The 15,001-nt window shown below is 37.4% G+C and overlaps 1 protein-coding gene across 3 annotated transcripts in view; it reads right to left on the bottom strand.

Annotated features, from left to right (window-relative positions):
* Positions 1-5,386: 5,386 nt before the first annotated feature.
* The window catches only part of LOC124789961, a 101,252-nt gene continuing 91,637 nt past the window's right edge, over positions 5,387-15,001 (bottom strand). For all 3 annotated transcript variants that reach the window (XM_047257497.1, XM_047257495.1, XM_047257496.1), the window contains one exon: positions 5,387-6,512. In XM_047257497.1, the coding sequence (XP_047113453.1) occupies positions 6,415-6,512 (98 nt within the window). In that variant the 3' untranslated portion in view covers positions 5,387-6,414. The remainder of the gene's footprint in view (positions 6,513-15,001) is intronic.

Here is a 15,001-nt window from a genome sequence, read left to right as displayed (position 1 = left end):
TTTTACAGATCAAATATTGCAGATCTTTAGCTGCCTGCCAGTAGAAATACTGAAGCTAAACAGTATTAGCATGCAATGCATTAAAGTAACTTCATAACTATTCTGCAGAAGATATAAAAGAGGTTCCTGTGCAACTTTTATTGATGCTGTGGATGTCCGTTTAACTAACTACTTCACTTCTCACTCAACAATACAGAAGGGCAGATGGGAAGTGAAGGAGGCCATAGAATTAAAGGATAATAGCAAAGTGTTTCTGAATCAAGGCAGTTTAAATTGCGCACTAACCTGAGAAAATAAATAAATCACAAAATCTGTGAACAATACTCATATGGTTGCTTGTTCTAGTTTGAAAAATTACCTTGTGGAGAAGTAGTGCTGTTGAGAATAGAGAGATAAACAGCCATGAATCCTCCACATACTTTTCTTTTATCCAGATAAACTCATCAGTCCCAGAATTGACACTGAGTTCCACATTTCACTTGTCAGTCCTACGAGTAGGGCCACCAACAGAGATTTTCTGAAAACGCGTTTCATGGAAACTACAAAATTATGAGGACCAGACAAGTACGTGAACATCACTCCTGCAAAAACTGGGCCAACAGACATAACAAAAAGTGTCACCTTGTTCAATAAAAGAGCCTGATATCAGTTGACTGCAGTGTTTCTGATTAGTGATGAACACAGATTTTTTTCCCCAGGCTTTTACTGTTAGTAAGAAATACGAAGCTTCTTAACTATAGTTACTACATCTTCATAAAAAGAAAGAGAGAGAATAACATTCTACAAATTCTCAGACATGGACTGTTTAAGAAACCATCCCAGTATTCAACTCAAGTGTTTTATGAAACTATGGACAGTGATGAAAAATCTGCCTTTCCTACAAATGAGTCCACTGTATTAACCACTGTGTTCATTACATAACTCCAGATAACAAACGTTATGTTTACCATCTTGAAATGCTTACACTACTATCTTGAAGCTATAAGCAGCTATTTATTGCTCCATATAGCTGTTACTTATTGCCTAGTAATAATCAACAGCTAAAACACCACCACAAAACGTACATTCCTACACTGGTGGGTAAAACCAAAGGACAAAAGTAAATTTTGCATGATGTGTCACTGCCAAGTACATAACTTGACAAAACTTAGACCCTTCATAGAAAGAACTTCTAAGAGTACAGTAAGAAGTATAACTGGAAAAAATGTGCAATGAGACAAACATAAATGAGACTTTTATTAAAATACAATAGCTATACTGCAATCGATTTATGATGGCCCCCTGGACATTGTAAAAGGCAGGAAATGGTTCCTAAAAGGGTGCGTAAACACCTCACACAAAAATACATGGTTTGCAACATGCTGCCAGCTGGCCACAAAGTTGGTAAGTTCTTCTGACAGCGCATTCCGTTCCTCCAGCAGAGTTGCTGATAACTGCTGGATGGTCATTAGTGGATGTGAATGTGCTGCAGTTATGTCTCCTGGATGCATCCCACACGTGGTTGATGGGAAATGCCACAGGAACAGGCAAGCCAGTCCATTCAACAAATAGCCACTCGTTCCACGAGCTCCTCCACTCCCACTGTTGGATGCACTCATACATTGTCATCCATAAAAATGAAGTCAATGTCAAATGCATTCCTGAAAGGATGCAAATGGGGAAGCAGTGTAGTGTCACAACATAGTTGACTGGTGAATGTACTGTGCTCAAAGATTTGGAGGCCAGTATTCCCACACAACAATATGCCTCTGAACACCCCAAGTGTACCATCATAGTGATCATGTGCACTATGTGTTCCCACCTCTTGCCATATTAGGGTACGTTTAGCATTGTCAGACATTATTATTTTGATGGTCCAGGTGTTATGATGTGGGGAGACACGTCGGATAGGCGCACTGACTTCCAAATCTTTGAACATAGTACACTCACCTGTCAACATTACTGTGACACTGTATTCCTTCCCCATGTGATACTTTTCAGAGGTGCATTCAGCCCCGACTTCGTTTTCATAGATGATAATGTGTGACTGCATCAAATAAACACAGTTGGAGCAGCTCTTTGAAACAAGAGAATATTTGGCGAATGGCCTGGCCTGTCCATTCTCCTCAGACTTAAATCACATTGTACACACATGGAATGTGTTGGACAGACATATTGCAACACATTCAAAGCACAAACAGCCATCCAGTAGTTATTAACTGCACTGGTGGGGAATGGAACACCCCCACCAACCTTATGGGCAGCAAGTGAGCACACTGCAGAGCACACATTGGCATTTGTGGTGATCACACACCTTATTAATAACCAAGTAAAATTTGTGGTAAAATCTTAAGGGATCAAACTGCTTAGGTCACTGGTCCCTATAAGAACCAAGTCCTGCCTTTTGTAATGTCCAGCAAACCATCATAAATCATGATTATTTAACTGTAATTTTTGTCTTTGAATAACAGTGTCATTCCTGTTCAGAATGTTGTGTATTTCTTTCAGTTAACTTCTCTGCTATACTGTAGCAGTTCTTCCCTTGAATGGCCCAAGTTTCTTGTCATGAGACATGACATGAAAGTTACTTTCTTCCTTGAGTTTTGCACACCAGCATATTTACAATAAGACTTCTTTGGGTAGTTACGATTTTTATCTGCTACAGAGTAAGTTTCATGCAATTCTTCCATGAAGTTTTTCACTTCCAGTCTTAAACTCTTGCACAGTCAGTTCCACACGCTTGGTCCACAATTTGTGCTTTGCATAACACTCTACAATGAATACACACTGTTTTATCATAAGCACCATTTTATGTTGCATTCGCTAAACACATCTGCACCTCTCACATAGTCAGACTTATTGACAAAGTTAAGTACTCCAAACGGAACAAGCAAGAGATGTGTGTGTGGGCAGATGTGAAGTAATCGATTGTTGCACTGAAATCACAGTTCCCGCATTTACTGTGATGGGCATTACTCCGGTTCGTTAACAAGGGTCAGTTATGTGTCAGTTTTATAAATACTATATTTTCTGGGTCAGTTTTCTTTTTCCCTCCCAGCATATGCACATTAGGAAAAAACAAACCCCTGCTCCACTACTCAATTACTGTTTTTATGTGATACTTCAAAGAATTTATGTGACTTTACACAAACCACTATCAGCTCTCTACATACTGATGTAATCACGATCTGTTTAATGCAAGCATTTGAGTTATGCATACTTTCATTATTGAAAATATATATTCTCGTAAATTATATGAGTGGTTAATGAGATATTATTACCTTTTCGGTTTCTTGTATAATGGTTACTGCCAACATGTTACAGACTTTTGCACCAAAATACGAAACTCCAGTTTGACCTAAATAAGGGTGCGTACATCGGCTTATATCAAAGTAGTAGTGTTTTTTTTTTTTTTTTCTTCTTCTTTTTTTTCTGTTCAAGTGTTGTGGCTGCAAATTGCACAGTTTGTCTAATAATAACCACAAGTGCCATCTGCAATGCAAATACTGCCAAATATGCGTAAAAATCTTTAAGCTCCTGAAAAGACATCTGCAAGGTCTCATAACTCTTACAAAATACGAGGGGAGGTCGAATAATTTCTAGCCTAACAAATAAAGAATGACAGAAATTCATAACACCATTTATTTTTCAATATAATACCCGTGTACACTAATACACTTGCGGGCATGCTCAGATAACTTCTGCAAACCATTCAAATAAAAGGTCTTTGATTCCAAGTCCAACCAAGCATTCACAGCATCAATTAATGCATTATCATTGTCAAATCGTCGTCCTTTGAGGTCTTTTATTAGGTTTGGAAAAAGAAAAAATCTAATGGAGCCAAATCTGGAGAATATGGTGGATGACATAACAATTCGAACATGCAGTCACGCAGAGTTTCCAGTGTTGCAAGGGCTTTGTGCGCCGGGTGCATTGTCCCGATACAAAAGAACTCCGCACGTCGATTTTCCACACTTTTTTCATATCTCTTCTTTCAAGCAGCACAGGAGGGTGGTTGCAATAGTGTGATGCATTGACAGTTACACCCTTTTGCAAGTAATCCACCATAATGAACCCTTTTGCATCCCAGAAGACCAATGCCATCACCTTGCCGGCTGGTTTTTGCAGCCGGAATTTTTTTGGGGTGGGGGATGAAGGATGTTTCTATTATTGTGAATGTTATTTTGTCTCAGGATCAAAGTGATGAACCCACATTTTGTCCATAGTCACGTACCTTGCAAGAAAAACATCTTCCTCTGCTTCAAATTGGCAGACAATTTCTTCACAACATTACACACACTCCTGTCTCTGATATGCATTCAAGTCTTTTGGAACCCACCAAGATGAAACTTTACACAGTCCCAAAATATCCACAACAATGTCATTAGCACACCCGTGGGAGATTCCAAATGTAGTTTCAATGTTCTACAACGTTGTTCGGGTATCCTGCAAATTCGTTATTGTGAATTGCAGTCAATATTTCATCAGTGGCAACGGTGACAGGTCTTCTGCTACTCGGCACATCTTCCACACTCATTCTTCCATGTTTGAAGTTGGACAACCAGTTTTTGACTGTTGCATAAGACAGAGCACTGTCCTCAAGTGTATTCCGCATGTTCTCCGCAATTTCCTTGGGTGCCATTCCTTTCAAATGAAAATATTTAATCACAGCACTGTTCTTGATTCTCTCGATATTCACCATTTTGTTTCCACTATGGTATACAATGCATCCTAGTTGCAAAACTAACGAAGCTGGAGCTGTGAAATTTGACTTGCGTGCCCACAAAGGGTCACCATAAAAGTAGGTGGTGGAGTTTGTGTGAGACACTGTGGTAACTATCTCGGGCTAGAAACTTTTCGACCACCCCTCATATTACAACTCCATATCCCTGTGCATGAAATACATTGATCTTTACAGACTGCAATGCAATCTAAAAGCAATATACAGCATTTTTAAATGAAGATTAGTAAAGTGATTTTTTTTAACAAAATTAAATTAATTCAATTATGTATTTATTTTGAGGGTTGAACAAAAAGATTGAAATGCTCCAATAACTAATTTTCATGGGCAGAGTCTTGACAAAACACGGACACTCCATATATTTAACACTTCAATTTTAATTTTAGTTTCACTTTTCTTTACTAATACTATTAGGCAGCAATTACTGCAAATATGATGGGTATCTGGGCAACAACACATTGCAGAATGTGTTCAACATACATGTCATACAAAACATAAATATCTGAACCTCGCAACGACCCAACAGTCAATGTCATTAGGCACACAGAGAAAGTCAGTACATATTTATTGCTATTTTCTTTAAGATACACTTAAGAGTGAAGCTTGGTAATCAAATAATCTACTCACATGAATTAATTTGAATCATATCATTGTTTTAAAAATAACTTTAATATTTACAAATAGATTTTATTTCGTGCACAATATCACTCTGTATGAAATACTATACAATTTCATTATGTAACAAACAAGTATATTACAAACATGCCACTCATAATGTATTGCAATCAATAATATACAGGATATCTTGCATATAACACAAATGAAGTGTTATAACATATGGAATAGGTACTAATTTTTAGAATGACAGAACTATATTGTAAAAGAGATCAATAAATGTAAAATGTCTCTTATTTGTGAGTGTAATGAGCGTGAAATATGTGAACAATGATCATATGAGGTGAGTATTTCTACTTTGTACAAATCAAATTAAAAGGTTTCTGAAGAAATCTGGGGACATTATACGTAAACATCTCTGAAACAACTACATTTATGCTACAAAATGGTCTTTTGTACAAACTTACAGCAATTGTAACAAGATTTCAAATTTACATATGTTGTAATTACACTGCAAGAAGCCATCACATTTATGGCAGCCAATACACTTTTTACAAAACTTAAAAAGAGAAGAAACACCAAGAAACTGAAGGCAAGTATGTGACTTCACACACCACATTCCAGTAATCTATTTTACTTTTGTGGGCTGTCCCTCAACTATTGGAAGGGAATATTAAAACAAGTGCTGCTACACTCGACAAATTACATAAAAATAATTAATTGTACAACATATTTGCATAGTTTTAAACCTTATATAAAAAATATAATTTTTATGTACACATATACACACTATTTAGTTAAATTGTTGAGTTGAACTGATCTGTCAAACTGTCGGTTTGGCTAAATAAAAGGAAAAAAATCCTTGGTTACAAATTAAAGGTATTAGATCTAACATTTTCTTCCTGGAGCCTGCTTCAAATGAAAAAGCACAACAACTTTCCAATATGAAAGTTTTACACATAAATACTGTGTCATCTGCTAAAATAAATTACAGGATATAGTATTATCACATATGCCCCCACTTTCGTTTCTATCACTTGATAGTGCTTTAACTTGTACCTCAATTTTAAGTTTTTAAATCACTTTTCTTCAAGATTCAGTGCAGCATACTGCTCTTCATCAACGTCTGTCATCATTAAATTACCATCTGGTAGCAGAAGAACCACCCTCCTCTTTCCTGAAATATCATACAACAATGTCAGTTCATCACAAATGGGGACATAATGTTTAATACCACACAAACAATTTTTTTGGCTATTATTTTGAAACATTTTCCTGCTATAGTTTATCTTGTATTATGAATAACACTGGCCATGCATAAAATTAGTCGGCAAAATTTTTCGAGTGCCTTTCGAGCTATTGAAGATATCATTTTGCTTGTTTTAAAGAAAGGAAGGCTACAGTTTAATGTTGGTCTAATAAAGGGGGAAGACACCTTCTCAAGTAAATGTGACATGAAATATCCTGGCAAATCAAAACAAGGTGTCCAGTGAAATGTGAAAATTAGGAATTTTTGAAACTACGAAAAACCTAAATTTTATTCCAAAAACTTAATTTTTTTAAATTTTTTTATGTTCATCCAGACTGTATTTATATGTTATTAGTTTAAAATGGATGTGGTATTTTAAATAGCATTTGAATAATCAAAGGGAAATCAGTATGTTGTACATATAAAATGTGCACACAAGCATTAGTAACTGTTTTATGCCCGTCAAGTGTTGCTGATTCATGCCACTGCATGAGAGGTGGGAAGGGAGGAATTCATTGCTTTCAAGTCAGGCACAAAGTACTGAACAGCTTCATGGAAACGTTCACATTCAATTTGGTACCCATATCTGGAACTGAAATAAGCCTGTTGTTTTACTTACCATAACAACTGTTCAAGTGTTGTTCTCAACCAGCAGGCAAAAAAATGTATGCATGCAAATGATACATTGATGTTACCTACTGTGATATATAGTCAAGACATATACAGCTTTGGGGATGATATAGAAATTTATTGAGGTACCTGTATCAGAAATTTTAGGTGTGGATTAAACCTGGAAAAATAATTTGTTCAAATGACAAGGTTGGCTTATCTTTTTGCTTAAAGTTGCTGTAATGGATCTTTTTGGGTTCTGGTAGGTGGACATCAGCTGTCAACAAATTATTATTACTGCTTACTGGCATTGTCTTTATGGCAATAGGATGGTGATTCTGTTACTTTGAACTGGTTTCCGAAGGCCGGGTGTACATAAGTGTTTCCACTTTTCAGTGTTTTAGGTATTCAGAGTATCTTACACTAAAATTCATGTTTATCTTTCACACATATACTGAGTGACAGTCACTGAAAGTTAACTGACGTATGTCTGCAGAACATCATTTCTGCACCTCAAATACCTGTACTACAAAATTTTTAATTTGGCCTATATCAACTTTTGGAGCTGTGCGAGTGCACTGTAAGACACTGAAATATTATCGATTTTCTTATTAAAAGCAACCTTCAATCTGAAATAACACTGCCCCAAGGAATATTGTTACTTCTTTTGTCAGATCCACTGGGTAAGTGTTTAGAGAGCAGTGAAGTATACTAGAATCTGATTACCTGAATATTCTGCCAGCACTGCATTTATTTTCACCATTTTCAGAATAAAGTGAGCTGCTATGAAACCACAAATCTACCTTTCATCAATTAAATAATATTTTCTTACTTATGCAATTATTTTATCTATGCATCATACAACAGAAACACGTGCTTTCATCACATAAGTTAACCATTATGTGCTCATAACCTCATTGGCAAAAACTTTACACACCGAAGACACACATCCTGCCACTGTAGCACAATAAACTACTCTGAATAACCTGTTTTGGAGAGATCATTAGTGCAATTTATCACTGAAACTACATATTTTTGAGATAAAAACTTAACTAAGGTCTGCCCAAACAGACCATGAATGCCCAACGGTACCGATTGGCTGCTGTCATCCTCAGCCCACAGGCATCACTGGATGCGGATATAGAGGGGCATGTGGTCAGCACACCATTCCGTGTGTATGTCAGTTTACCAGACTGGAGCCACCACTTCTCATTCAAACAGTTCCTCAGTTTGCCTCACAAGGGCTGAGTGCACCCTGCTTGCCAACAGCATTCGGCAGACCAGACAGTCACCCATCGAAGGGCTAGCCATCGATTTCGGCGTATTAATTTCTGAGGTGGTGGTCCCTTCTGACGCTAATCGCTGGTGAGGTGGTGTCACAAAGTTAAAGCGTTTTTAACAACTGTGGCATGGTGTTTCTCCCTTCATTTCATATGTTCATACAACTCATCTGGTAATTCCAGTAACTGAGGACAGGATATACAGAACTCGCCATGTTCTTTTTGAGCCAGATATAGCTTATTTACTTGCATTCAGCATCTTCTTAATGACAAACGTCACACTGTGGCACTCATCTCCAAGCACAGAGGCATCATGGTATCCATCCCATCCTCTGAGGTTAACATCTAACCCAATTCATACATAATCACCTCAATCTCATCAAAAACTGACAAATGAGATAGGATGCACAACGATCGATGTTATTGGGCAATCTCTGGCGACAGCATCTGATGACCGTTGTCAGTGGCACTGTGAACACAGCCTAAGGATGTAACCTATGTGTGAAGTGTAAAGACACTTCAGCTATCAAGATATTAGCAGTAAATTTTCAGAATGTTCGGAATAAAGTTCCTGAATTTACTGCCCTCCAGGAAGCGTGTGGCGCTCAAATTATTCTCGGGACAGAGACCTGGCTGAACCCTGAGAGAGGAAGTTCTGAAATATTTAGTGAGGGTTGGAACGTGTTGCGGAAAGACAGATTAGACACCGTAGGAGGTGGTGTCTTCATTGCAGTTGACAAAAATATTGTGTCTACTGAGGTCGAAGTAGAGTGTGATTGTGAAGTTATCTGGACACGTTTAACAGGGCTAGGAGAAATAAAGTTAATTGTTGGGTGTTATTACCGGCCACCAGGTTCCACCGTGACAGTTCTAGAATCATTCAAAGGGAGTCTACACTCTGTATCGCAGAAGTACCCGGATCATGCTATATTAGTCGGAGGAGACTTCAACCTACCTAGTATAGACTGTGATGTCTATGGATTCATTACAGGTGGTACAGACAAGCCGTCGTGTGAATTACTTTTGAACACATTATCCGAAAATTGTCTTGAGCAGATAAATCGACAGCCAACGCGTAGTGGAAATATTTTAGATCTGGTAGCCACGAACAGACAAGACCTCATCGACGGTGTCAGTGTTGAGACAGGGATTAGTGATCACAATGTTGTCATTACGACTATGGTTACGAAAGTTAAAAAGTCGGTCAAGAAGGCTAGGAGAGTATTCTTACTAGAAAGAGCAGATAAGCAGTTGTTAGCATCCTACTTAGTAAATGAATCGTCTTCATTTACTTCCGGTACGATGGACGTGGAAGAATTATGGGCAAATTTTAAACACATTGTAAATCACGCACTGGACAATTATGTGCCGAAAAAGTGGGTTACAGACGGAAAAGACCCACCATGGTTTAACAGCGCAATTCTGAGAATGCTCAGGAAGCAAAGACAGTTGTATTTGCGGTACAAGAAAGATCGGAAGAATGAGGACAGGCAAAAGTTAGTAGAGATTTGTGCTGATGTAAAAAGAGCGATGCGCGAAGCATACAACCACATCCACCGTCATAGCTTAGCGAAAGATCTTGCTGAAAACAAGGAAATTCTGGTCTTACGTAAAATCGGTAAGTGGGTCGAAGGCTTCCATCCAGTCACTCACTGATCAGTCTGGCCTGGCAACGGAAGACAGCAAAACGAAAGCTGAAATTTTAAATTTAGCATTTGAGAAATCTTTCACGCAGGAGGATTGTACAAACATACCGCCGTTTGAGTCTCGTACAGATTCCCGTACGGAGGACATAGTGATAGACATCCCCGGGGTTGTGAAGCAGCTGAATGGGTTGAAAATAAATAAATCGCCAGGTCCTGATGGGATTCCAATTCGGTTTTACGGAGAGGACTCTACTGCATTGGCTCCTTACTTAGCTCGCATTTATTGCGAATCTCTTGCCCAACGTAAAGTCCTGAGCGACTGGAAAAAAGCGTAGATGATGCCTGTATATAAGGTGGGTAGAAGGACGAATCCTGAAAATTACAGACCAATATCCTTAACATCTGTTTGTTGCCGGATTCTCAAACATATTCTCCGTTCGAATATAATGAATTTTCTCGAGACAGAGAAGCTGCTGTCTATGCATTTAGAAAGCATTGCTCCTGCGAAACGCAACTCGCCCTTTTTCACATGATGTCTTGCGAACCATGGATGAAGGGTATCAGATGGATGCCAAATTCCTTGACTTCTGGAAAGTGTTTGACTCGGTGCCCCACTGCAGACTCCAACTAAGGTACAAGCATATGGGATTGGTTCCCAAATATGTGAGTGGCTCGAAGACTTCTTAAGTAATAGAACCCAGTATGTTGTCCTCGATGGCAAATGTTCATCGGAGGTGAGGGTATCATCTGGAGTGCCCCAGGGAAAGGAGGCGTTCTTTTCGTGAATCGTTACTGAGCAAATTTAGAGAACCAGCATTTGAGGCTGACTGCAGTACAATTTTACTGCTGCCAACTTATATTTCGCGGAAAGGCCACAAAGATAAGATAGGAGAGATTAGGGCTCGTACAGAGGCATATAGGAGTCATTTTTCCCTCATTCTGTTTGGGAGTGAAACAGGGAGAGAAGATGCTAGATGTGGTACAAGGTACCCTCCGCCATGCACCGTATGATGGATTGCGGAGTATGTATGTAGATGAAGATGTAAAGGCATCCAACAATACATTAATGATGCACATGGCACGGTACTGTACAGTCACGTTAATGTTGATAGCACATTATTACTACTGCGTATAGTTAACAGTCTGCTGAAATGGATGGCCAACGTTTTTAATGAACATGGTTCAATTTTGTCATGAAGAAAAGTGAAATAGTTTACTAACATCGCTCATATGAACTACAAAGAAAGCAGCAGCGGTAGTAGCAATGAGTGTAATAAAGAGTTCTTAATGTCATGAACAATGTCAAGGAAGTCAAATGTAGCTGTGTGAAGACAAAGCTATGATTTCACTGATTGTAAAACAAGTTTTATTTACCTATGCGTTTCAATGTAATCATGTGTTGATGCAGTTTTATATTTGATTTATTTGTTGCACACTTATCTCAGTTATTAGTTCGTAAAACAAAGGTTTTATTTTATTTTCATTTCTCGTGTTTTTATCCAGAAGAATGTACTAATAGCTAATGTATTTTCACCTGCTACACATTCAGCTGAAGTTATTAGATCACAAAACAGCAGTACTGTTTTATTTTTATTTCCTACACTTTTCTATAGCATAAGTTAACAGTGAATTTATTTTTATCTGCTACATGCACACCTCAATTATTAGATCGTAAAACAAGTTTTATTTCTCTATTTTTCCATTTCCTGTAACACAGTTCAAGAATCGTGTTCCACTTAGATTGAACATGTTTACGTTAATCGTACATCATTCGAAACAACCAACAGTAGAACACGTCAACAACTGGCAGTCCACCTACCTAAAACTGTAACTGTAAAGTGAACAAGTTACACCACACTACAAGCCATCCAATGGCACCAAATTTGTTTTCGTGCCTTATCAGCATGATTAAGAACAATTGTTGATTGTCTTCTGTTTTCAAATACTGTTGGCTTCAAAGACCTGACAGTTGTGACTTTATAGTAGCTATTTTTTTCTTCCTCTCATTGTGTTATCTTACAAAATCTTAAATTTACTTTAACAGTCTTTGCTACAAATAAGAATAACATTTGAAGGCGGCTATGTGCTTTCAGTATAACATGCCAGTTGTGACAGCATCAAGTTGGAATTTTCACGTGAGTCAGCCAACATGAGAAAGTGGTAAGCGCCCATCTAAAAAGCCAACTTTAAACATCCTTCAGACTTCATGTACTTAGTATGATAAAATATTTACTTAACTGATAAAATGCCACCATCTAAACTGAAAAGCAAAGTCTGGAGATATTTCAAAAAGAACTCTGATACCTCTGCCACATGCAAAATCTGCAACAAAGAGCTCAAAACATGGGTAATGCAACCAATCTTCGTTGCCACATTGGGGAGGTTCACAAACAGATGTTATTAGAAAATGAAATGCATCCTTTGAAAATCTTACACACACCCAGTCAAAACAGAGAAAAAATACTTGATTGCATCAATATTACGGTCAAGCCAGCAAAGTGCTTGTAATCTAATGAATAACTACAACTTAATACTGATCTCAAACCTGGTACTTTTAGTTCTTGGTAGTTGTGCTTGGTAATACAGAATCTCACACACACACACACACACACACACACACACACACACACACACACATGCGTGCACACTATTGGTTCAACTGAATGTCAAAGCTTTTTTTTTATTTATTTTTTTTTTTAGATTAAGCTACTGTATAATTTATAATTATGGACAGTAAGTCATTTTTCTACCAGTGATGGAAAAAGGCTTTTGTGCTTTTGTACATAATGAAGGAACTCCAAAGACAGAAGCAATTAAATTCAGCACTGGAGAACATAATGATGCGCTCTCACGCATTTTCAGAACTTACATTCAATAAAACTGAGAGTTACTGTTGACTTCTCACACTATGAAACAGAAATCATTTTTAGGAGCAACAATCCATTCTTTAGGTAACTTACAACTGTTAAGCAGAACACCGCATACTACAATTGTATGAGTGACATACAGAACTATTGCAGCTCCTTGAGTGGGAAATGTCAACGGAGGAGAGTGAGTGAGTGTGTGTGTGTGTGTGTGTGTGTGTTTTTTTTTACTATGGGCATTCAACAGCAGGTTATCAGCACCCTGACAATTTGAAAAGGAATGAGTGTTGATAAAATCGTAAAATTGTTGCATACAGGAAGACTGAAACATACAAATCGACTATCATACACTCATTCCCATTTCACTCGCATTCAATCACACTTTCATTCTATCTTATACGCCTCAAGATAACAGAGAAAGTGTGAAAAATGTTACACCTGGCGTGATATTCCTGGCTGTGGCTGCCAGCATTTTATCGTGGTAGGCGCTCTGTCTTGACGCAGCTTGATACACATGAAGTAGCATATGGTACAAAAGTGGAGTGAGGTACAAGCTGCAGATGGTACAGTATGTACTATTCCCATGGGATAGTCCGCCAATTGTACTGAACTTGCTTCTGATTGGTCAGCACATTCGGGTGTTAGGTGTCAAAAAGCCTAACTTTTCTTATAAATTATTTATAAACTTTTCATTGTATTTAACCCAGTTTTCAGTATGACAATTTCTCATGTTTATCCTTTAAATTTCACTAGTTTTGAGAAACATAAGAGTAACAATACTACAACACTGCTAATGTATCAACAAGTAGAACAAATAGGTTACGCCATGGAACAGCATCAGCATCAGCTGATACTTTGCCTACACAAGATAATAACAAATGTGTGATTTAAATGTTAATGGAGTTAGAAATAATAAAGGATACAAGTGGATTAAAGAAAGGGCAAAAATTACTTGCTGATAAAATAGAAACAACAAACAAGGAGATAGTAAAAATTAATCTTAAGTTTAAACATTTAGAGACAAGGGTCGATTCTCATGATACTAGAATAGGTGCTTGTAAAAAAAAAAAAAAAAAAAAAAAAAAAAAGAACTGAGGATGAGAGTAAAGAATGGGGTCAAAAATTAGATAAGTATACACAAGAGGTTAACCATAAGATTGATGATGAGTAGCAAAAATAAATGATCTCATGCAAGCTCAAGATACTTTTGTATTGTCAGGTAGGGATGAAGTCATTAACTTAACAATGATCAGCGTAAAATAAACAAAACTTGCAAAGATGCCCATGAAAGGAAAAGCAAACAGGTCATAGACTTAAAAGGACAAAAATGCAGTCCTTAGCCGTAAAGTATCATGAATAGAATCTGTTTGTAATGCTAATACAAATACGATTCAGGGTCGTTTGAGAGAAATTGAACAGAAAGTAGAATAAATACCTCAAGTAAGTGAGATGAGTAAAAACAGGTAATGTGGAAGTTGCATTTAAACAGAAACTCAAAATGTGGATTGAACAGCAAAAATGTAAGGGTGTTGTTCTTATTAATGAAGTAATCAGTAATGCCAATGCTTACAAATCTCATAACTTTTCTAGCAAAGGTAGTATACATCCTGTTGCTTTCATTTGTCAGTTTGAGGGCATCATACCTGACAACATGACAGAACAACAGAAAATAAAGTTTGTAGCCAGTCGTTTTGAAGGAGACGCAATATCATGTGGAACACGAGCGAGAAACACGTGTAAAATATACCAAGAATTTATTAAAGCAGTCTTAAATCAATACTGGTCCACAAGTACACAAAACAGTATAAAATCAGAAATATTTGAAGCTAGGAGCTTTGAAAACAGTGGCTGCAATAGTTATAATGAGTTCTTTTAGTACTAGTGGGAAAAGAACCAGTGTTTAACTGATCCTTTACATTAATCAGACTTAGTAGAAATAATAGCTCATAAGTTTCCTGTCTTACAGGAGGAACTAATTCATGTCAAGAAGAGTGAGGTTAACAACCTCCTGTATGTAT

Source organism: Schistocerca piceifrons, chromosome 3, assembly GCF_021461385.2.
Source record: "Schistocerca piceifrons isolate TAMUIC-IGC-003096 chromosome 3, iqSchPice1.1, whole genome shotgun sequence".
NCBI lineage: Eukaryota > Metazoa > Arthropoda > Insecta > Orthoptera > Acrididae > Schistocerca > Schistocerca piceifrons.
This window is presented reverse-complemented; position numbering and strand designations above follow the sequence as displayed.